This window comes from Cyprinus carpio, chromosome B23 (genome assembly GCF_018340385.1).
Source record: "Cyprinus carpio isolate SPL01 chromosome B23, ASM1834038v1, whole genome shotgun sequence".
NCBI lineage: Eukaryota > Metazoa > Chordata > Actinopteri > Cypriniformes > Cyprinidae > Cyprinus > Cyprinus carpio.
Window position 1 is genome coordinate 26,130,548 of NC_056619.1, and position 24,550 is coordinate 26,155,097.

The 24,550-nt window shown below is 31.4% G+C and overlaps 1 protein-coding gene across 2 annotated transcripts in view; it reads right to left on the minus strand.

Moving 5' to 3' along the window:
- vdra (vitamin D receptor a) overlaps positions 1-23,759 on the minus strand; it is a 42,430-nt gene extending 18,671 nt beyond the window's left edge. The window contains exon 1 of one of the 2 annotated variants that reach the window (XM_042750244.1): positions 23,608-23,759. In XM_042750244.1, the coding sequence (XP_042606178.1) occupies positions 23,608-23,638 (31 nt within the window). In that variant the 5' untranslated portion in view covers positions 23,639-23,759. Of the gene's footprint in view, positions 1-1,171; positions 1,726-23,607 lie in introns of those variants that run through there. The other variant, XM_042750245.1, reaches the window with a different exon arrangement.
- Positions 23,760-24,550: the final 791 nt, after the last annotated feature.

The following is a 24,550-nucleotide window of genomic DNA, read 5'->3' on the forward strand; positions in this document are numbered from 1 at the left end:
CTTGAATATATATCAGCGTGCACAAACACACACATGTGATGCTGTTGTGCATGTGAACGTGTGTGTGTGTGTGTGTGTGTGTGTGTGTGTGTGTGTGTGTGTGTGTGTGTGTGTTTTTTTTTTTTTTTTTTTTTTGTGTGTGGGGGGGGGGGGGAGGAGGGAGTGTGTTTGGTTTGTTATGATGCTGATTATTTACAGAAATCCATCTGTGCAGCTGTTTTTCGTTGCAGGTAAATGATCATCAGAATCGGCACAGTGTCGTTATCATCATTCAGTGCTGTACGGTGAAGCTCATGAAGAAATGTATTGTCATCATGAACCTTAAAATCAATACACACTTTTCCAGGTACAAATTAAACATCTGGAAACCAGAATATAAACAGATATACACTACCGTTCAAAAGTGTGGGATCGGTAAGACTCTAGATGTTTCTAATGGAGTCTCTTCTGCTCATCAAGGCTGTATTTATTTGATCAAAAATACAGAAAAAACAGCAATATTGTGAAATATTATTAGATTTTTAAAAAGCTGTTTTCTGTGTGAATATGTGTTAAACTGTAATTTATTTCTGCGATCAAAGTTGAATTTTTCAGCATCATTATTCCAGTCTTCAGTGTCACATGATCCACATTTGATGAATAAAAAGTTAAAAAGAACAGCAGTTATTAAAAACAGAAACAATATAAGTCTTTACTATCACTTTTAAACCATATCGCTGAATAAAAGTATTAATTTCTTAAAAAAAAAAAAAAAATAGTTAAAAAGAAAAGAATTTTTTTTTGAAAGAATATTGTTACTTTTTGTTTTTTTTTTATCATGTGACACTGAAGACTGGAGTAATGATGCTGAAAATACAGCTGCACATCACAGAAATAAATTAAACTTTAACATATATTCACATAGAAAACAGTTATTTTAAATAATAATAATATTTTCACTTTTTTCACTGTACTTTAAATGGCATAAATGCAGCCTCTGTGAGCAAAAACATCACACAAAATCTATTCTGAGATTTCTCAGTATCTCAGCGCGCTCATCCTTGATTCAGCAAGTTACTATGTTCTTAATTTTTAATGAAGAAAAGCAAGTGCCTGCAAAAGCTAAACCTACAACAACCGAAGCGTCTGTTCTGGAATCACACAACAGCTGTGGATCAGAAACAGCACTGACCATTCTGGAAAGCTCAGATGTGTGCTGCAAACAGCCGAACGCAGCGGCGTTCACCAGCGTCACGCCTCAGCGCTGATCCCGGATCAGATCCGTCCAGAATCCTCTCCCACGCCACCGAAGACTCGCAGCGAGCGCTGAAAAACTGCAGCTCCGCTCCGGGAAAAAAAACAAGAATCGCTTTCCAAATGTGGAGCTCCACCCAGAGCTGCACCTCAGGAACGCTGAACTTTAGACCTCGCTTTTAGCGCTGGCTAGGAAAAGAAAAGGCTCGTAGCTGGCAGGCGGGAGACGCAGAGGAACGGGGGGCCCTAAATCCAGACAGAGGGGCCCGTTTAGGGAGGGAAGAGCTGCAGGCGGGGCCTCTCTGCTGAAACACGGTCAGCTCCGCGGATTATTATCCAAACCACCAGCAGAACTGTGCAGAAACACTCCCTACCTGGGCAGCAGAAGACATAACTCACTTCTGAGGACACTTCAGTGCATCTTAGTGTGACAAACGGAGTGCGCACTTCCTTTAGTAGGGAGATTTCCAGAATGCAGGAAACACAGACTGAATCCAGGCTTCAAAAATGGACTTCAGCAAGTTATTAGAGTTAAATAAAGCTGAAATTAAAAGCATAGAAAAATATTTCTTTACTTGGAAATAAAAAATAAATAAATAAATAAACAATCACAAAAACTATAGACTTGTTTAAAACATAAAAATCTATCTATGCATATAATTATTATTATTATTACTATTATTATTATTATCAATGAATATATTTTACACGAGGTTTAATTTACATAATTTTTTTTAATCTTATTAATTCTAAAATAAAAAATATTACATTAATGATTACATTTTAAAATACTTTATATACTTAGATTAAATTCTAGTGCCCTACTCTGAATGAAGCTGATGATGTAATGTGTGAGGGGCGGGGCTTGTGTGTGAGGGGTGTGGCTTCTAATGGAGAGGCGTGGCCTGCGAGGGAGAAAATCTCAGTATAGCACACTATTTAGCAGAAAGAACAGGAGCAGTGTGCAAGTATGTGAACTCAAATCCAGCTTCAGATCAGAACAAACGGTGAACAAGTCAAGGACAAGCTTCTGCACAAACACAGTTACGAGCGGCGCAGATGTTCGGCACGCTACCAAACCTGATTACAGAAAACAACAGACGAGCGTTCACAAACACCGCAGGACAAAATCAAAGCAGCAGCATGTGTTCGGCTGCGCTGGACGCCGCGTGAACTTTAACCCAGGTGAAGGAACACACTGTACGCCAGCAAATAAAAATAGCACAGAACAACAGATGAACGTACAGCTTCAGACCCTAAAACACACCCACATATCTCTGAGAGTCCCTGCAGAGCGTCACATATCAAAGCTGCACAGTCCGGAGAGCTTCTCTGTTCTGTTTAGAATTAGTATTTTTGATCAAAATTGGGATGACAATTTATTTATTTTAAATATCTGTGATTTTTGTAGAGCTGCATAATTAGGCCAAAAAATATTTTGACTGAAATAATAATAATAATAATACTACAAGTAAATAATACAGGATAAATATAATACAATACAATAAAAATACTGAAAAAAAAAATAAATGCAAACTTTAAAAATGCCAGTATCTTCAATGAAAAAACAAGATTCTAGAAAATACAAATTATGAAAAAAAAAAAATAATAATTTAGACCAATAGTTTAAAGAAATAAAAAATAAAAATGCAAGATATATAAATATATATATATATATATATATATATATATATATATATATATATATATATTATAAAATAAGTAAAACTATAGGACAATTTAAATAAAAAAAAACAGTAAGAAATAATTAACTATTAAAATCAAAATTCATATTATTTTGGGAAAAAACATATATTAAAAATATTACACAAAAATAAGACTGTACTAATGCAACTGTAATAATGCAATGAACTACACCTGAGGTTTGGAAAAAATGCTAATAAAAAATAATAATAATTATCTTTCCACAGTGGAGTTTGTTTATGTGAGAAGAATAACACTGAAAATCTAATTTAACTTCAATAGTGACCTAAAAAAATGGATTACTTCATTAATCCAACAATAATAATAACAAATAATAACAAATGCATGAATGCTTAACTACAAATGTACATATAAATTAATTATGCACAAATATTATGAGGAAAGTGAAGCTGAAATTAAATCAGTAGTTCGCTTCAAAATAATTTATCATTTACTCCAATCAAAAAGGTTATCTTTTCTCATATTAAACACACACACGCACACACACATACGCACACACACACACACGCACACACACACACACGCACACACACGCACACACACACACACATATATATATACATGAAAAGTTTATTTGCAAAAACAGATAACTGTTTTTTTTTTTTTAAATCATCATGTTTTTATTGAGTTTTATTATTAATATAAACTTAAATAAGACCACAAAAATAATAATAATAATAATAATAATAATATAAATCTGCACAAGCAACCATATAAACCCATCCGACCTCTGCTCTAGTTTGGTTCTTAATCTAATTTGCACCAAAAATATTAAGACTCTGACAAATTGCTTGTGAGCAGAAACATGAATTAAGCCTGAACTGAGTAAATAGTGAAGTTAGAGTCGAGACAGAGTCAATATTGCCCTCGTGTTGACTTTAAGTGTGCAAACAGTTGCTGTGAATTACATAAGAGCACAGGACTGAATGAAAACGCCTTCAGTTCGACTCAAACTGAGCATCTGAGAGGAATAAACAGATCATCAGTGCGCATGTGTAACATCAGAGCTTCAGACGGACGCCCAGAGAGTCTGTCCAAATACCACGACGGGATAACATTACACAACCACACATCTCAGAAACATCTGCTGCGGACGGGACGTGCAGGAAAACCAGCTCAGGTTTAGAAGCTTGAATCAGAGGAGAACCGGAGCAGTGATCCAACAATAATCTTACAAACAACAACACTCCACCACACAGAAAAACAGTGGTAGTACAAATATAATATATATGATAGTTTATTATAATAAAAATAAAAAAGATAATAAAAGAATAATAAAAGACATAAAAAGATCAAAAAAATAAAATGATAAAAGAAGATATAATATATATAAAACATGACAAATATAATAATGTTTTATTTATAATATATATATATATATATAAACATGACAAGTAAAACAAAAATAAAATAATTTGTTTTATTTATATAATGTATATATTTTTTATTATATATATATAAATATATATAAACACATGACAAATAAAAGAAAAATAAAACAATATAAACATGATAAATAAAAGAAAAATAAAATAATTTGTTTTATTTTATAATAATTATTTTTTTATTTATATTATATATAATATATATATATCTATATATTGTGCATATATATATATATATATAATATATATATATTATATGATAAAAGAAGAAAAATAAAATAAAACCTTATTTTCGATGCATTAAATAATATTTTTTTTAAATAATAAATAGAAGACAAAGTATGAAACTAAATAAAATAAGAAAAAAAAATGCATTTATTTAAGAACTGTCAGAATTTTCAATACATTTTACAAGATAAAATAAGAAGAAAAAAAAAAAAAAAAAAAAAATATATATATATATAAATCTAATTATATAAACTAGAAGAAAAATGATGAACAAAATAAAATAAGATTAAATAAGATTAAATATACAACTGCAAGTATTTTCAATACAACTGAAAGATAATATAAAAATAAATAAGACAAAGATAAGATCAAGAAAAAACAATTATAAAAAAAGGGGAAATATTAAAACAAATAAAATAAGAAAATTAAAAGTTTTAAAACTAGCAGTATTTTCAATACAAGATGATATCAAATAACAAAATAAAATAGGAAAAAATAAATAAAATAAAATAATATGATTTAAATAAACATAATTATGATTTTAAAAGATTCAAATAAAAGACTTAGCATTTATGTGGCACTTAACCCTACTGACCCCGTCTTCAGACACGAGTCTGGCTTCACCTGTTCATCACTAAATATCAGTCTCTGATTCATGCTGATCACCAACAACAGCAATCAGACTCCGGCTCTCTGTGAGGTCTCGATCCTCTCCAGGAGCAGGAAACCAGATCCAACACGACTCATTAGAGGTGTGAGAAAACAAACGAGATTCATTCACAGGCTTCGGTCCGACTGAGACGAGAGCTGACGGAAAAATCACCCGAAAACAGCTCCACAACAACAATAACAACAGATTTATATTATTATATTATTTATTTAAGATCAGAGTTACTGTAAAGAACAGTGTTTAAATATTGAATCAATATTATATATATAATATATATATATATATAAAATATATTATATATATAATATATATATATTATATATATAGATATTATATATATATATTATATATTATTTTTTTTTTTTTTTTTTTTTAATGCAAGTAAAGAATGTGAAAATGTTTACATGTGGCAAATACAGAATCACTTGGACCAAACATATAACATAAAAGTAAAAAAAAAACATAGCCTAAATATTTAATAATATTTAATATAAAATATTATTAGTTAATCAAATTTTGAAATAATATTTTATTATTTAAAATATGTTTTTTATGTGTTTATATGTTTTAATTTTTATTTTTTTTCTTTGTTGAATTTTGTGTTTAATTATATATGAATATGTGTTAAACTGTAATGTTGGGTTATTTTGTTTAAAAATAATAATAATAATAATAATAATAATAATAATAATACAGCTAGTTAACACAATAAAACACGGTAACAAAAAACACGATTTTAAAAAAATATATATAGTTTATGCAAATAAACTCTTCATATGTGAAGCTCAATGAGATACATTTTGAAACTGAAAATAGAAAGTATATTGCAAAATATATTTTTAAATGTGTTTCAGGCATCAAGTGTTTATATTTTTGTGTCTTAAGTTTGTGTAAGATTATTTGTGTGTTTATAATATTTTTTATATAATTTAATATATTTTTAAAAATATAAATTTATGTAAATATATTTCAAGTGTATATGTATTTATTGTAGATATTATTTTTTTATGTTTTTGTGTCTATATATATACACACACACTATATATAAATATAAAAACATATAGATATACTAATGACAAAAAATTTAATATTTTTGCTATAATTATATTGTTATTATAAGTACATAAAATGTAATTATATATATGCTTATATATTTATATTTGATATTTTAATATAAAGAATTATATTATTTGTCATGAAACACTCATGGCAAAAACAATTATAATCTAAAAATATAATTTGTTTAAACATTGATTAGTTATATGATTTGTTTAAGAAACAAAAATAAAATAAATTAATAAAATTATATTTATATTTTTATTCTCTACATACTATTTTTCATATTACATACATTAAATATATAGCAAAATAAAGAAATACAAAAAACTTTATCTAGATAGAGAGAGGTTTTTTGTCATGAATGTAGCCTTTGATGATGATATAACAATTCAAATTAATTAACAATTAAAACAAATATGATGCATTCAATTAATATGAAGTAAATGAATTTACTGTACATTACATCCGTGTCATTTCCAGCTTGTTGTACATTTCCTTGTGGTTGAAAACAAAAGAAAACCGTTTGTAAATATAATCTGGAAAACGAGCTGAAAGTAAATGACATCAACAACAACATACGAACAAAAAAATACGATTTAAAAATGAAACCGTGCTGATTTGTTACGTTGCAGTAAGTGCAGATACTGGCAAGCTCCGCCCCCCTCGGTTACTGTTGCTACGGTCTGATAGCAAACACACGTGAGTCAGAAAACACAGCAGCTTCATCGGAAACACATGAAGGCCAGCAGCTCTTAAAACACTCAACTTACTTCTAGCACGAGTTTCCCTGATCATTCAGAGCTGATTACTGTGAAAGATTTATCTGCACGAAGGACTGAAGTGACGACTGTACCGTCCTTGGCAAACAGCCTCCGTTGTCACGGCAACCCATTCCCCGCTCCACTAATTGATGTTTTTACCACTGAACGTTAAGACACGGAAGAAAAAAAATAGTGATTATGTAGGAGGAAAAGAGAGGAAGAACGGAAGAAGAGAAAGATGTGATTCTGTGAAGAGCAGCTCATGTTTAAGATCTTCACCTTAAATAAACAGCAGCAGAAAACCCTAAAATCATCACTCCGTCGACTACACAGAACTCACACTGAATACAACCAGACTGAACACTGGTCAGGAATTTAACTCAATTAAAAGCAGTGCAACAAATATTACATTTTAATATATTATTGAACTGTATGCATGCATAGTTCACATTCATATTAATATATTAAATTCATTTTAATTACCGTATTAATTGCTTTATACAGTATATACTAAATTCTATATATTAAATTATAAATTAATATAAATAATAAATATAATGCATGCTTGTTAATATATATATATTGCATTGAAATTAAAGCAGCGCAACAAATTTTATATATATATATATTTATATAGAAAATTAAAAAACAGTTGTTTTATATATAATAAATTGTATAAATTAAATTAATATAAATAATACATACAATATATGCTTAACATACAGTACAGACCAAAAGTTTGGAAACATTACTATTTTTAATGTTTTTGAAAGAAGTGTCTTCTGCTCATCAAGCCTGCATTTATTTGATCAAAAATACAGAAAAAACAGTAATATTGTGATATATTATTACAATTTAAAATAATTGTTTTTAAATGTATTATACTTTAAATTATCATTTATTTCTGTGATGCAAAGCTGAATTTTTAGGATCATTATCACATGATCCTTTAGAAATCATTCTAATATGATGATTCATTATCAAAGTTGGAAACAGTTTCTGCTGCTTTAATATTTTTTCAGAACATGTGATACTTTTTTAGGATACTTTGATGAATAAAAAGTAAAAAAAAAAAAAAAAAAGAAGCTATGTTTTTAAAATATAAATATTGTGTAATAACAATATACACTACTGGTCAGTAATTTGGGGTCAGTACTTTTTTTCTTTCTTTTTTTTAAATAAAATCAATACTTTTATTCAGCAAGGATGTGTTAAATTGATAAAAAGTGATAGTAAAGAAAATATATGATTAGAATATATATTATTAGAATTTTTTAAATTTTGAATAAATGCAGTTCTTTTTAACCTTTTATTCATCAAATATATTAGACAGCAGAACTGTTTTCCAACACTCATAATAAATCAGAATATTAGAATGATATATATATATTTTATATCAATACTTGCATTTTACTGCATATATAATATTCAATTAAATTCATAAATATTAATCAAAATACATAATAGAGAAAATGTATTTATAACAATAATTTAATTAAAAGCAATGCAACTAATTTTATGTACACATTTACATATTTTGCTGCGCTGCTTTTAAATAAATAATTTTTTTAGTTAATTAAAAAGATGTTTCTTGACACAGCTCGTGGTTTTACTGTGAGTTCATCATCAGTGCAATTCACTGCAGACGACTTGCCTTTCCTGGTGACATCATCGAGGCCGTCATTTATTTAGGAAACACCCACTTTTTACCAACCAGCTACACTGGATCCCGATGCTTTCTACTGTCGGTGGCTGTTAATATGGCCAAATATGTTCTCACGGTGCATTTATATTTGTGAGCTGCTATAACAGACGCTGTTTGGGTGAGTGTGAGCGTGACTTTAGCACTCAAGCCACGAACAGAGCGTCCCGTCCTGATGCCTTCAAATTACGTCTGCAGCCGCTCCACTTCAACATCCCCGTCAGCCTGCAAGAACTCAATTTACTCCGCGCTAAATACAGGCTCACACTGACCCAAGAACATCAGCTCTCCGAGCAGAGAAGAACGGCACAGATCATCAAACTCTGCAAGAGGATGTATTTTAAGACGCTTCATGTCCTCTCTGTATTTAATGTAATTTCAGCTAAATCAAACACAAGATGATGAGATGAAGTCCATTAAGTGATGTGGTAAAATCTTATTTTTTTCTGCGATGTCAAGCATTAAATGCTACATTCATTCATTTTTATACGTATATAAAAATATATATATATTTCAATTTCACAAAGAAATGTGCAGCAATAGTCTAATAAAACGACACTAGGGCTGCACAATTAATCGGACGCAATTAATCACGATTTAGTCAGTAAAGCCGGGTCTGTGATTAGTAGTAAATCTCCATCACCTGCTTTACTTTGGAGCAGCATTTACTACACAGAGCCGTAGTTCTCTGAAAACCTATGCGTTCATAATCGCAGATGATATAATTGTAGGATTATGTAATCGACGAAATCATTTGCGATAATGAAAGCTTTAAGAAAGGGGTCTGTAAAACTGTATTTATTTTTGAAGGAATGGGTCTGTTGAAATTTATTTTTTTTTGTGCAACAAAAGATTACTATTTCAAATAAATGCTGCTCTTTTGAACTTTCTATTCATCTGAGTTTGAGTTTGCAGAAAGGCGCTATATAAAATAAAATTATTATTATTATTATCTGTGAATCCTGAACAATAAAATGCATTACGGTTTCCACAAAAATATTGTGCAGCACAACTGTTTTCAACATTGATAATAATCAGAAATGTTTCTCGAGCAGCAAATCATCATATTAGAATGATTTCTGAAGATCATGTGACACTGAAGACTGGAGTAATGATGCTGAAAATTCAGCTGCGCATCACAGAAATAAATTACATTTTAACAGAGATTCACATAGAAAACAGCTGTTTGAAATTGTAATAATATTTCAAAATTTTTACTGTATTTTTGATCAAATAAATGCAGACTCTGTGAGCAGAAAGGGCTTTGGAATCATTAAAAAAAAAATCAGAATAGATAAATAAATAAATAAATGTCACGGCTTGTGCTCTGTGTATAATTTACTGAAAATTATTCAAAAACACCTCATGACCTTCAAACAGGATAAATCATCCATTAGTGCACTAAATGATATCAAATGCATTACAGTAAAAACACACTCGGTTTATCAGCACAATATTGACTAAAAGCCTTTCAGGCGTGACCTCTGATCCTGTGCTTGACCTTTACTGATGACAAACACAACTCAGACCTGCTCAACCGGTTTGACCGGCTTCAATCAAGTACCGCGGTATTACCCCGTTTTGTTTTCCTCTCTATCGGTCTGTTTACGAGCTCTTAAACTCCTGCGGTTCGAGCGGCTCCATCATTTAACAGACATGGATTTTTCTCTTCAAGCTTTCGATCCATAAAACAGCAGACGACATCCATCCGCCCACTTCTGCAGAAACTGTCTCCGCTGACCACAAAGAATGCATCTTTCTGAGTAATACAAGTGATTAAAAACTTAGATGATTCATAACAAATGAATGACATCAGTGCAAAAACAGCACTGCATGTTATGAAAGACTCTTAAAAACATTTAGTCCTGAATTTAAGATTTATGCATTTGAATTACGTTAAATATTTCCATGCATTTGGACTAATGAATAAACTTAATGCGATGCATATTGGTCAGTCATTCATTAATAAATCAGATTTCTGCACTCAAAAAATAATTACTATTGGATTGGGAAGTCGTGGCCTAGTGGTTAGAGAGTTTGACTCCTAACCCTAAGGTTGTGGGTTCGAGTCTCGGGCCGGCAGTACCGTTGAGCAAGGCACCAAACCCCCAACTGCTCCCTGGGCGCCGCAGCATAAATGATGCCCACTGCTCCGGGTGTGTGTGTGTGTGTGTGTGTGTGTGTGTGTGTGTGTGTGTGCACGCACTTTGGACGGGTTAAATGCAGAGCATGAATTCTGAGTACGGGTCACCATACTTCACTGTATTCCACGTCACTTTCACTTTTTCATCTATTGAATTTTATTCAAATAATAATTTTTATTATCCTTATATGATATTATTTTTACATTTTTAATCATTTAATTTAAATAACATTTTAAATTTTTTATATATATTTTTTAGATTTTTAACTTTACTTGAATGAAAACATTTTTATTTACTTAATTTTTTTTAATTAATAATAATTGCTTCTAATTTTTATATTTTTTTCTTTTTTTGTTGTTTTAATCATTTTATTTAAATAATAATATTTTTATTTTTATATTATATTATTTGTATATTTTATATTTAAATAATCACCATTTATTTATTTTGCATTATAGTTATATTTGTAATAGTTTTATTTAAATTATCATATTTGTAAACCTCTTCTTTCATATTATATTATTTTAACATTTTTATTTTATTTATTTTTCAATATGTCAATAAAGTTAAAGCTGTATAATAAATGCATGCAATTCAAATACATAAATCTGAGCGGTCTAAATACTGAATACTTTTTTAAATTAGGCTCATTACGATTGTGATATGAACAGTCCACCAGCTGAAATATGAAAACAAGCCACTGCAGGTTTCTGGCAAATAGAGCTGCTTTCGTTTGCAGCACAAAAAACAAACAAATGCCACAAGATGACAAACATCTTCCCATCTGAACACCTGCTTCACATGCCGATTTCTCTCTGGATCTGAGACCAGTCTCTTTTGATTTAATCGAGAGCCTCTAATTCAATCCAGTGGTGATAAAATCACTTCAGAATCACTGCAGAATAACACGCGTCTCACAAACGCAGCGGTCCCAGCACTGAACCCTGAACACACTCGAGCCAAAGAAAAGCTCCCGCCGTGATTCCATCGAATAACTCCAGCTGAATCTAACCTAATAAAAGCAAAGTGTTGCTAGAAAATATGATAGAATTTCATCTTTAGCACATTTGTGGAAACTTATCGTGAATGAATTGAAATGAGGAACAACGATCCCACAAAAAAACATCTTATTTTATCCCAAAATCAAATTGAGAAATTCCATTTTTGTTTAAAGAACTTAATGTAATGCCAAAAATACAAACTTAATAACATAAATCCCACATTTTATATATATATAAATAAATGTATACTATTTAGAAAATATTTACATGCATATATTTATATTCATTTAGTTTATATTATATATAAATATATTTAATATATTTAATATATAAACATTTTTTTTCTTAAATATATACATGCATGTGTGTGTATTTATGTGTATATATATGTCATAAATATACACAGTACACACATATATATTATGTAAACAAAAACTTTTATTTTGGATGTGATTAATCATTTGACAGCGCTAATTAAAATTGATAAGTATAAATTAAATATTAACCATTATCTAATAATAATCAGGAAATAATCATAAGATAATTAAGAAACAAAATAAACCATATGAAATAAAAATGTAAAATATATTCATTAACAGGGTTTATTCTTTAAAACACACTTCGCCAACAGGCTAAGAAAAAAAAAAAAATTCCAAGATGATATTCTCTGAAAACAAAAGTAGAATCAATATTTAAGGGTGTCTAGATCAGATATGTTTTGCAGTGTAAAGGCACTAATTACTGAAATCACACATATATCACTCATTATAAACATAACTGACTAATGAACTGATTTTCAGAGGAAATCAGGCACGTTCTGCAATTCATTTAGTGTTCTGTGTCTAAAATAGCAACACAGCAGCAGATGAATTTATTTATAGATGTAATTGTGTAATTTCTTCATTTCATTTGGTTTTCTGTGTCTAAAATAGCGCATTTAACGAGAGCAGCACACAGTGAGCAGTGGGCAGCCATTTTAAGCACGATGCTTGCCAAACAGTCATGGTAGTGGAGAGAGAGCTGTGATGCACTCCCCCCAACATCCTGCCGGCCCTGTCACAACCCTTCGTACCAAATTTAGTTTTTTTTGTGTTATGTGTCTAAAATGGAGAAGAGTAAGAGGGGTATTAGTGGGTTTGATGAGTTTGAAGTGGAGTGAGTGAACTGATAGCAGACCTGTCGAAAGGAGAGAGAGCGGTTCTGGCGCTAATGAAGACACTCTCGAACTCAAGGACGACCTGGAGCCGCTGCCAGCGCCGGCGGAAACACAGGCCAGAGAGACGGAGATAGAACACAGTGTGTCTGGAGAAACATCTCTTTTAACATCACACTCGAAAACTGTTAACCTGCATCCTCTGAGAACTTACTTATGCATGCGAAGCTCATTTACATATTCATATTTACTTGGATATGCATCTTAAAGGTACAGCAGCACTTCAACCAGAAACAACTACATGATGATAATAATTATAATAAATTAAAAAAGTTGTTTTGAAAAAAAGAGGAAAAACCTATTTAAACCTATTTGATTAATGGTTTAAAACAAGAAACAACTAGATTAAAATACTAAATAAAATTGTAAACTGAATTCTTTCTATTTTTCTTCTCATAATTGTTTTTTTGCAGTCACACCAGTTAATGTGTGTGTGTGTGTGTGTGTGTGTGTGTGTGTGTGTGTGTGGTATATATATATATATATATATATATATATATATATATATATATATATATAGTTTAGATTAAAGGTTTAAAGAAGAAACAACCACATAAAATAAAAATAAAATAAATATGCATAAATAAATAAAAATTTAAAAAGTATAAATTTTAGATTTATTCTTTAAAAGATAATTTGCTGATGGGATAGAAAATCTAAATAAATTCAAGATAATATTCTCTGAAAATATTTTTTCTTCTTAGATAAAAATCAATCTTTAAGAGTAAATATTTTACATATTTATATTCATTTTGCATGTGTCTTAAAGGTACAGCAGCATTTAAAACAACTATATAAATAATAAAATAACGTTCTAAAAATTTTTTTTTTTTCACTAAACTGGCAGTTTAATGGTTCAAAACAAGAAACAAATACAATAATAATAATAATTTATTATATTTGTAACAATATTTTTCTGATCCCAGTTGCAGATTATTTTCCCGTTTTGCATAAATTTCATGAATCTAACAACATTTAATTTCGGGGGAAAAACACTATTTGCCAAAGGGGCAGAAAATATCTAAATAACAGATAATATTCTCTGAAAGCAGGTTTTATGCAGTTATACTTCTGAGATAATCGATCTTTGTGGCTGTTTATATTTTTCACTGGAAACCAAGAACAGTTTAATTGTACAGATGGGGGTGGAAAATGCTTATAAAACCTAAACCATGAATGTTTTTGGTGCAAGAAACCTTGAATAAAATTATAAGTGCGTTTCAGAGGAATAAACACATGCTAAAATGGTCCCTGAAGCCTTTGGTCATGCTGTAATGTGAATGTGTGCGGCGTCAGCGGTGGACAGCTCAGTATTTGGGGTAAAGTTCATGCCATCGGTTCTTCCTGTAGGTTTGCTTTCATATCTCTGACAACAGGAGCTCTGAAGTTATTTGTACTGATAAGAATCTACTACGCAGTGAACATGAACACTCCCTTATACTAGTACTATAATACTTAGACATTTACATTCCCTTATACGTATATATCATAATACTGCAAGAGTCTTCAAAGAACACCACGGTAAAACCGCTCAAAAAACATACGAATCAATTAAATTATTTCGTAAATGTTGTTAATTATACATTTGGTTTATTGTATTAATTAATATATTTTTTAAAATATTAATTTAACTTTTTAAAGCATTTAAATTATTTACATATTTATTTTACTTTAAAATAACTGCACAATTAAATATTGTTCTTTCATCAAAAAAATAGACAAAAAATATTTATTTAAATAAAATTGTATTTATTTAAATTGTAAATTTTTTCTTAAATAATAAAAATAATTCAAATAGATTAAATAATTCTATAAATTAAAAAATATATTTATATTTTCTATCATCAAAAACAAGTGACAAAACTATGTATTTACTTAAATACATATTTATTTAAATAAATTATTTATTTATTTGAATTTATTACATCTTTAAATAAATGTACTTATTCAAATTATTTATATATTTGAAAAAAAAATTCTACAAATAAATACATTTTATATAGATTTTGATTTAATATTTTTTGCTGTCATCAAAAACTGAAAGTGAAAAAATATGTATTATATGTTTATATATATATATATATATATATATATATATATATATATATATATACATATACATATACTGATTCTGTCAAGAGACAAAAACAAAATATATATTTCTTTAAATTATTTATTTATTTGAAATAAATCACATAACTGTCCTCCAAAAAAAAGACAAATATTTTTAACGTTTCTTACACTCTTTAAAGCAGAGCTCACGTTTTACAGCAGAAACATTTAACATTTATTTAACTGTAATAAATATGGTATTCTGGACGCTCACCACGATTGTGGTAATCCGCAAACTATCATTACCATGCTAATCTTTTTCTTTTTAAAGAAGCCCAAACCGTGTCTCTAAGGGAAACAAACTATGAAAGCTGAAAAACAGATGGAAAGAAAGAGGAAAAGCAGCACGAGGAATTCGTGAATGGGGTCAGACATGCTGTATCCCGTCACCCTCATGTTCCCTTTGAAACATCCTGTAGATTCCATCACATCAGCAGCTTCCTGTCGGGGGGGGGAACGCCCGCAACGCAAACACGGGGGCTTGTTACCCGGCAACCAATCAGAAGCTCGGGGCTCGGGTTACACAGCCAATCAGAGAGCGGCAGCTAGGAGCTCGCCCCCTGACAACCACAGCGCGAGTGAACGGGGGAGAGAGAGAGAGAGAGAGAGAGAGGCAGGCGGAGAGAGAGAGAGAGAGAGGGAGAGAGAGAGAGAGAGAGAGAGAGAGGGAGGAGCAGCGTTCCGCTCGAAGCACAAAATTCCTCTTTAGCTCTGATTTAAGTTCACTTACAAGGAAAACATCATATAATCTTCGCATTTGCGATTCCCGTGCACTTGAAACACATCGTGTGATCTGGTATTTAAACTCTTGGGCTAAAACGGTCTCATAAATTATTTCTGTGGCCTTATTTCCAGTCCCTGCAGAGGATGGGGCGTGTCTTCGGTTGATTGACAGCTCAAGGAGCCCCGCCTCTCCGGGAGATTCCCATCATCCTAACACAAGTAATCTCTTTCACATTGAGCATTCCTGCGCGGTGGCGAAACGCATTTGTCTAGACGCAAGCTATCGTCCGACTAAATGAAGCGTGAAAAGCAAATTATAACTCTAAAATAATGACGTCGACGGCAGTAGATGGGAATGATCTCACTTGACTTTGAATATCTATATATCTTCTGGAAAGAAATCACGTGACTAATATTCATTAATCGATCTTTATTTTAACAAACCACTATCGCTTCTTCAATCCCAAGATCGATTGTGTATTTTGTCTATTTAGTGTTAGAACAAATTTATTTTAAGAATATTTGTAGCGTGCTTTCATGCAATGATCACCATAAATTTCATGATTTGTTTCTTTAAATATGAATTTAATATGAATCAACAAATGGTTTTGCTGCTAGAAAAAAAATTAAACTAAACTAAAGAAGTCAATTTTGGTAAATACGTGCACTTCTAGAAGCTGCTAGATTATTATATCTAAACATAAACAGCAACTGAACAGTTTGGACTTTTTTTGCAAAAATAAATAAATAAGAAAAATGTACTTTATTTTATTTATATTTACACACACACACATATATATATTTATATACAACTTTTTGCAATAATATATATTTTATACATTATAATGAATTTTTAGAATTTTATTTAAGTATATATAAATATATATATAAATATATTTTTATAGTATTTTATATTTTATACAATAAAAATTTTATATATTTTGAAAATTAAAAAATACACACACATATATACACAGATTATATACAGAATTGAATCCATTTGTGAAATGTGTCAGTACCCATCTTTATTGCCTCATAAAAACCTCACAAACATGTTAATGTACGATTTTTTGGCTATTTATGGTGGAAACTGTGCTTCTCTTTTTTTGAGGAATCAAACGCTGTAGCTTGTTACACACACTCGACTTTAATACATCGAGGTTTGATCACAGCACTAACACTAACAATGAGCAATTAACAAAATAAAATCTCACTACAACAACCACCATTGCATCAATCAAGCAAATGTGCAAATAATGACACTAATAAACCTTAGAACGCATTAATAGCCAGTCTAATGACTCTCGTCGCCCCTGGAAACGACTAATCAGCCCAACTATTAAAGCAAGACTTCCTGTAAGTCCGCGGTAACACAAGAGCAGCGTCCCGCGTGGAGCGGCCCATGTGGGAACCATTACGCTCTTCCAGGAACGCACCTACTCCAGGACTCTCACTGCTAAAACTCAACACTCCGCGCAATCACGGGGTAGTTAGTGTGGGAATGCTAAACTCGTCATTAAACGGTTTTATCTCGCTGAGCAGCGTCACGTGGAGGCCTCATGGTGTCTGGGTGGTCCGTTTAGAGCCAGAGCGCATTCACAACAAAAACATGCTTCAGACGTCGTTTAGAATGTCATGAAGACAACTTACTCGTTCTGCATTTAAGGACTGCAGTCTAATGTGGTTTAGACGTTTGTTACTAATGGTGTTTTCTTGTTAAACAAACAACTAACTAAAAAAAAGGAGCTAACCGCTAAATGAACCTACCATAACAACAATAAATAACAACCAAAAACATATTTTTGTAGTTTTCCAGTAGTTTAGTCTCTCTTGAGCATGTTTTACTCTTGTTCAGGGTTTAGAAACTGCAGTTACGTTATTTATTGCTAAAATACAATAGACTGAAATGGACGTTTATGTAGCCGTGTACTTAATTACTAACAAAAAAACTACAATAAAAAATGTTTTGTGGTTTTTCAGTAGTTTTTTATCTTTTGTTGATGATTTTTTTCTTTTTTTGGGTTTTTAGAATGTTATGAAAGGATTGTTTTGTTTTGTTTTTTTTGTGTTGTTTAGTCTCTCTTCAACATATTTTAGTCTTGTTCAGTGTTTAGAAACTGCAGTTACATTATTTATTGCTAAAATACAGTAGACTAAAATGGAAGTTTATGTAGCCGTGTACTTAACAATTACTAACAACTACAATAAAAAATGTTTTGTGGTTTTTCAGTAGTTTAGCCTCTCTTGAGCATGTTTTCAGTAGACTAATTTAGGGTTTATTTATTGCTAAAAACAATAGACTGAAAATGGAAGTTTATGTAGCCGTGTACTTAACAATTATTAACAAAAAAACTACAATTAAAAAAGTTGTGGTTTTTCAGATTTTAGCCTCTCTTGAACATATTTTACACTTGTTCAGGGTTTTGCTAAGAAAGCTTGCAGTTTTCAGTTAGTTTAGTCTCTGCTCAACATATTTAGTCAATGGTTTGAAATGCAGTTACGTTATTTATTGCTAAAATACAGTGACTAAAATGGAAATGTACGTGTACTTAATAAACAACTACAATAAAAAATGTTTTGTGGTTTTTCAGTAGTTTAGCCTCTCTTGAACATGTTTTACACTTGTTTAGAAACTGCAGTTACGTTATTTATTGCTAGAATACTTGTTCATGGTTTAGAAACTGCAGTTGTAGCCTACTTAACAATTATTAAACGCCTATTGACAAAAAACTACAGCAAAAAAACTTTTTTGTAGTTTTTCAGTAGTTTAGCCTCTCTTAAACATTTTCATACACTTGTTCAGGGTTCCTATTGACAAAAAACTACAGCAAAAAAACTTTTTTGTAAGACTAGAAAACAACGTTGTTATGTACAGATAGTTTTATGTAGCCAATCGTTGATGTAGATGTTTGCTTAACATAAAACTACAAAAAAGAGCTTGTTTTGTAGTTTTTCAGTAGTTTAGAAACTTTGTTTATCAACTACAATTTCGTTATTTATTGCTAGAATACAACAACAGACTAAAATTGACGTTCATGTAGCCTACTAAACAATTAGGCCTATTGACAAAAAACTACAGCAAAAAAACTTTTTTGTAGTTTTTCAGTAGTTTAGCCTCTCTTAAACATTTTCATGTTTTTTAGAATAGTTTACAATTAGGCCTACTGACAAAAAACTGTGTTTATCAACTGCAGGACAGGTTTAGACTTCCGTTGCTAAAATACATTCAACTAAAAACAAAGTTCATGTAGCAGTTTGCTTAATTATAAATATTAGAATGTTTAGAATATATTGTTGTTTTTTTGTTTTTGTTCAGTTTAATTAAAAATAAAAACTTTGTGGCAGAAACACAACAGACTAAAATGTTCAAGAAGCTGTTTAATGTACAATGAAAAATGCAGTCATTTGTAGTGGTTTCTTAATAATCTTACAATAAAAAATAACAAAAGAAGTGTTTATCACTGTTTTTCAGGTAGTTTAGCTTCACATTGAACACAAACAAAGTTCCTGTTCAGTTTGCTTAATTAACTGTGGTTTAGTCAGAAGTCAGAAAGAGTTTGTAGTTTGCCAAGTTTAGCCTCGTCTTGAACATTACACCTCTTGATCTGTTTTAATATCACAAGATTACAGTACACAGAGACAACAACACACAGATAATATAATTGATTAAATGTTAATACTTTTTTGAGTTAAAGCAACAGACTAAATGTTAATAATAATGTTAGTTTATGAAATAACAAAGACTGTTTTGTAGTTTTTCAGTAGTTTAGCTTCACTTGAACACAATTTACATTTGTTCAGTGTTTATCAACTGAGGTTTAGTCAGAAGTCAGAAAGAGCTTTATTGCCAAGTACGTTTGCACATACAAGGAATCTGTTTTAATATCACAAGCTTCCAGTACACAGAGACAACAACACATGCCAAGTACGTTTGCACATACAAAAAAGACTTGGCTAAAATACAAATTTTAATGAAGTTAAGTAGTGGAGTATTTTAGATTTTCACTGCTAAAATACAACACACTAAAATGGAAGTTAATGTAGGGGGTTATTAATATTTAATTTTGTTAAGTTTTTTGAGTATTTTTTTTGGACTATCATTGCTAAAATCCAGCAGACTGAAAAAAAAAGAAGTAGTTTGCTTCACAACAAACAAACAACAGCGCTGTTTTTGTACTTTTTCAGGAGTCTAACCTCTCTAACGCAATTTCTCTTGTTTAGTGATTTGTAACTGTAACACCGGCTAGTACTAATTTGCAGTTTTAATGTAAAAAACTAACTAACATCAGATCCCACAGCTCACCTAACGGAGTAATCTTCCCTTTCAGTAAGTATCTGATTAGGATTGTAATACTGCGTGTCTGTTGGATGGTGATTCTCACGTTCACAGCAGGACGTGGCTGCACATGAAGATTTATCAACACTCGCCCTAATGCTGTATTACGTATGAATTACAAATCAAAGCAATCCTATTTATCAACTCCTATTATCAGGATAGGCTTGTAAAACAACTATTATAATTTAATAAATGCAATAAAAATGAATTAAATTTAAATTAGACTAAGCTTTTTATGAGCTTTTTCAATGCTCAATTTATTAAACAGTTTTACTTGTAATTAATCAAAAAAAAAAAAAATATGGTAAATAAACATAAAACCGACTTAAAAAAAAAGCAAGCCACTACATGAACTTAACAACAATAAATACAAGTAAAATATCATCAAATAGTTTTTCAGTAGTTTATCCTCTCTTGAAGATAATGTAGCATACTATTAGAATCTGCAATTTAGACTTTTGTTGCTAAAATGTAACTGGCTAAAATTATGTTAATGTAGCGGATTTTAATTCAATAAATTCAATCAATTTAATTAAGACTACTCTTTTTCATAAATCAGTTACCAATTTATTTTTTCATCTATCAAACATTTTCGAGTGGTATAAGAACTTGTAGCTACCATTGTTTCTTGTTAAGCAAACATACAACCCACTACAAACTTACAATAAACAATAAATAAAAAAAAAATGTATTTTTTTTTTGTTTTGTTTTCAGGAGTTTAGACTCTCTTGAACACAATTTACACTTATTTAGTGTTTATTACTTGGATTTTAGACTTCTGTTGCCAAAATACAACAAACTAAAAAAAAGGTTCATGTAGTGTTTGCTTAAAAATAAAAACAAGAAAACACAGAAATCTGGTTTTGTAGTTTCAGTAGTTTAGACTCTATTCAACGTAGTTTTGTTCCGTGTTTAGAAACTCCAAATTAGGAAGAGGTTGTTAAAATAAAACAAACAAGAAAAAGTTCGCCTATTTATAAAAAATGTATTCTTTTATTTAATAAACAATTTTGGAAGTCAAAAATAAATAAAAATACTACAACACAGGTGCCATATTCTGTCCTCCTTTCAACAAATGGCATCAAACACACATCGTAACTTTGGCGTGAGTGTTGTTTACAGATGTGCAATTCAAACACGCTCATAAAGATATCTAATCACACAATTACGAAAGGCACGATCAGTCTCTTACACAATAACCACCCTGAGCTGGAAAAGCCTCCCGTGTGTGTGTGCGTGCGTGTGTGTGTGTGTGAGAGGCACATGTTCACGGCACACCACCACAACTGACGCGTGTGCCTTTTAAAGCTCACAACCATTCTTGCAATGCAGCGCTTTTTCCCTTTAAAAAGACTATAAAAGATTTATATCAGAGGGAGCAAAGGCTACGCTCTGACACAAAACAAACACAGTGGACGCCAAACAGAGCAAAGTGAGTCTCGGATCATGCACGGGGGAAAAAAAGGCATGCGACACACTGCTGTTTCACCTACAAACGGCTCTGAAATACGATGGTGTAATATGCAAAAATGCAATGCATTCTAAGTGCCCTTCAATGCAAGTTTTTCCTCTAAAGACTACAGAAATGCATGACGTTGCAGCCGTTCCCACACTTCAGGCCGTCGCTCTCAGAGATGTCAACGCAACAGATGGAATACCATACTATGAATTTCATCATAACTGCTACAAATACAGCCGTTTGCATTGCAGAAAACACTCGTGAAATCCTGCTCCATCACAACAAAAAAAGACACAGCTCGTATTTCTGGTCTTATTTGTACGTCTGAGCCCTAAGCAAGCGTCTGATCCAGACAAAAACTAACTAATAAAGATTCAAAAACACTCATAATGCCACTAACAATCGCTGTAATAACAGACGGATTTATGCTGAAGGACACACGTGGAATTACTCTTCAGGAAATTCATGCAATTATAACAAACTGTTATATAAAAAAACAAAAGCGTTTGGTTGGTCAGATGCTGATAATTGTTTCGTTACGGCAATTAAATCGTGTAATGAACAAATCAATAGTGCTTTGTGAACAGCTGTTTTTAAAGCACAGATCGACGTTTATACAAAACCTGAAGAAAGATTAAAAACTTTAAAGACCTAAAAAACAGAATTAGAAATAAGTTTACAAATATGATACAATCATCAAAACCAGATCAATGTGTTTAATTAAAACATGCTAACCGATCAATACTGATACTGTGCATCTGTAATTAAGCCTGTACTGTATTATTGTTGTTTTTATCCCTATTTATTTGTTTATTTTACATTTTAACTTGTCTATTCATAGGTGCATCTATGCCAATTTTAGTTTTAAGTGTTGCATGTGATGCACTTTGAACTTCACTGATTTGTTTGCAAAAGTGAATAAATTTAATTGGTTGATATTAAATATCACAATGCTTTTTCCCTAAATTAAATAAACAGGCTACGAATCCCATTTCTGCATTAACTTTCATTTAACGTTACATTGTATTTAATAATTGAAGCACATCTTATTCTTTAAATACAAACCTAAGTATTCAGATGAAAAATGTGAAAAATGCACACAACGATCAGAAATAATTGCATTTATCAGTGAATTAGTGTAATTTGACTAAAGTAGAAATACTGTAAACTGCATTCAGTAAAACATGGAATCCTAAAATACAACATAACACAAAAAACTCCAAAAACAAAACAAAATAATGCATTTATTCGTGCATTTAATGTAACCTGACCAAACAGAAATACTAACAAATGCTATAAAGTAAAAATATAAGATCTTAACGTCCACAATCCAGCAACAAACTGAACTCGACCATCATAGAAACACTGTCTCGACCTAAACTGAGTGAAAATGCGACACAAAACACTGTAAACAAGTGAACAGATACATAATAACAATAAGAGCTGATGAGAGGAGCACTGTGTCTCTACCTGATGAGTTTACACTGAATACACACACACACACACACACACACACACACACACACACACTCACACACACACACACACACACACACACACACACACACACACACACAATATTAACAGCGCTTCAAAACACCGCTATAAATCACCGAGAAGCCAGAATCAATCCTCACAATCATTTACACACCATATAACCAAACTAATACCGAAATAACATGGTGTTGTTATCCAGAAGCTAGTATGTGTGTGTGATCGTGTTGTTTTGTGTGTTAGCATGTCACACACACACTCGCGCGCAGACTCTCCTCAGCCACATATTCGCAAAAAACTGACAGCCACAGCGATCTTTACCCACACTACGAACACTAGAATATCATCAAAGCGCATTTTACCCGAGTTTATCGGACTTGTTTCCGTAACCATCCACTGGATTCGTTCTCAGGACGCAGTTTGAACTCGCGTTTAGTCCAACGGAACGCTTCTTCTTCTTCTTCTTCGTTGTCCAGATCAACCAAGCAGCGAAACGGACAGCAGCTCCGCTTCGCCCCGCCCCGCCCCGCATATCTATAGACATAGTTACCGCGACGGCCAATCGCGAGCGGGCTTCGCGACCCCCTCTCTGCCGATTGGCTGAGGCGCCTGACAGCTCCCTCGCGATTGGTCGAATGCCGCGACACTGACTGCGAGAGCGGGACACGCCCCCTGCCCTCCAGGGGTGTGTCCTAAGAGGTAAACAATCTGTCCTCTCACAGCGTTTCTGTGTTTAAAAAGTTAAAAATATCAAAAGTAGGTCATTCACATTCAGAAGCAGACCTGTGCAGTCCGGACACAAAGAATGTGAGGGCAGATCTGGGTAAGAGTGAGATACGAAGCATAATAAGAGGATACTTGCAAAAATATGCAGGATTTTATTGACATTATTTTTAGGGATTTCTTTCTACAATTACTATGAGTAACGTCTAATATTATTATTTCGTTATTGGCAATGATATAAAGTGATATTGCTGGACATCCAGGGTGAATAAGAGGGTAAATTCGTTTGTAAATACAATGGTGCATGAATATGACAGGTGCAAATGATGAAAATATGAAGGTTTTTATGATAATTTATGGCTTCATTTGTGGGGATTTCCTTTTAAATCTATATGACTCTATGACTAATATTAATTATTATTATTATTATATGGATATCCAGCAACAACAGGGTAAAATGTACAAATTCTGGGTTTTTATAAAAAAAAAAAAATTAATAATAATAATTCTATAAGGCATGATGCCAAAAATATGTAGGATTTTATTGCAATTTATGACATAATTTGTCAGGTTTTCCTTTTC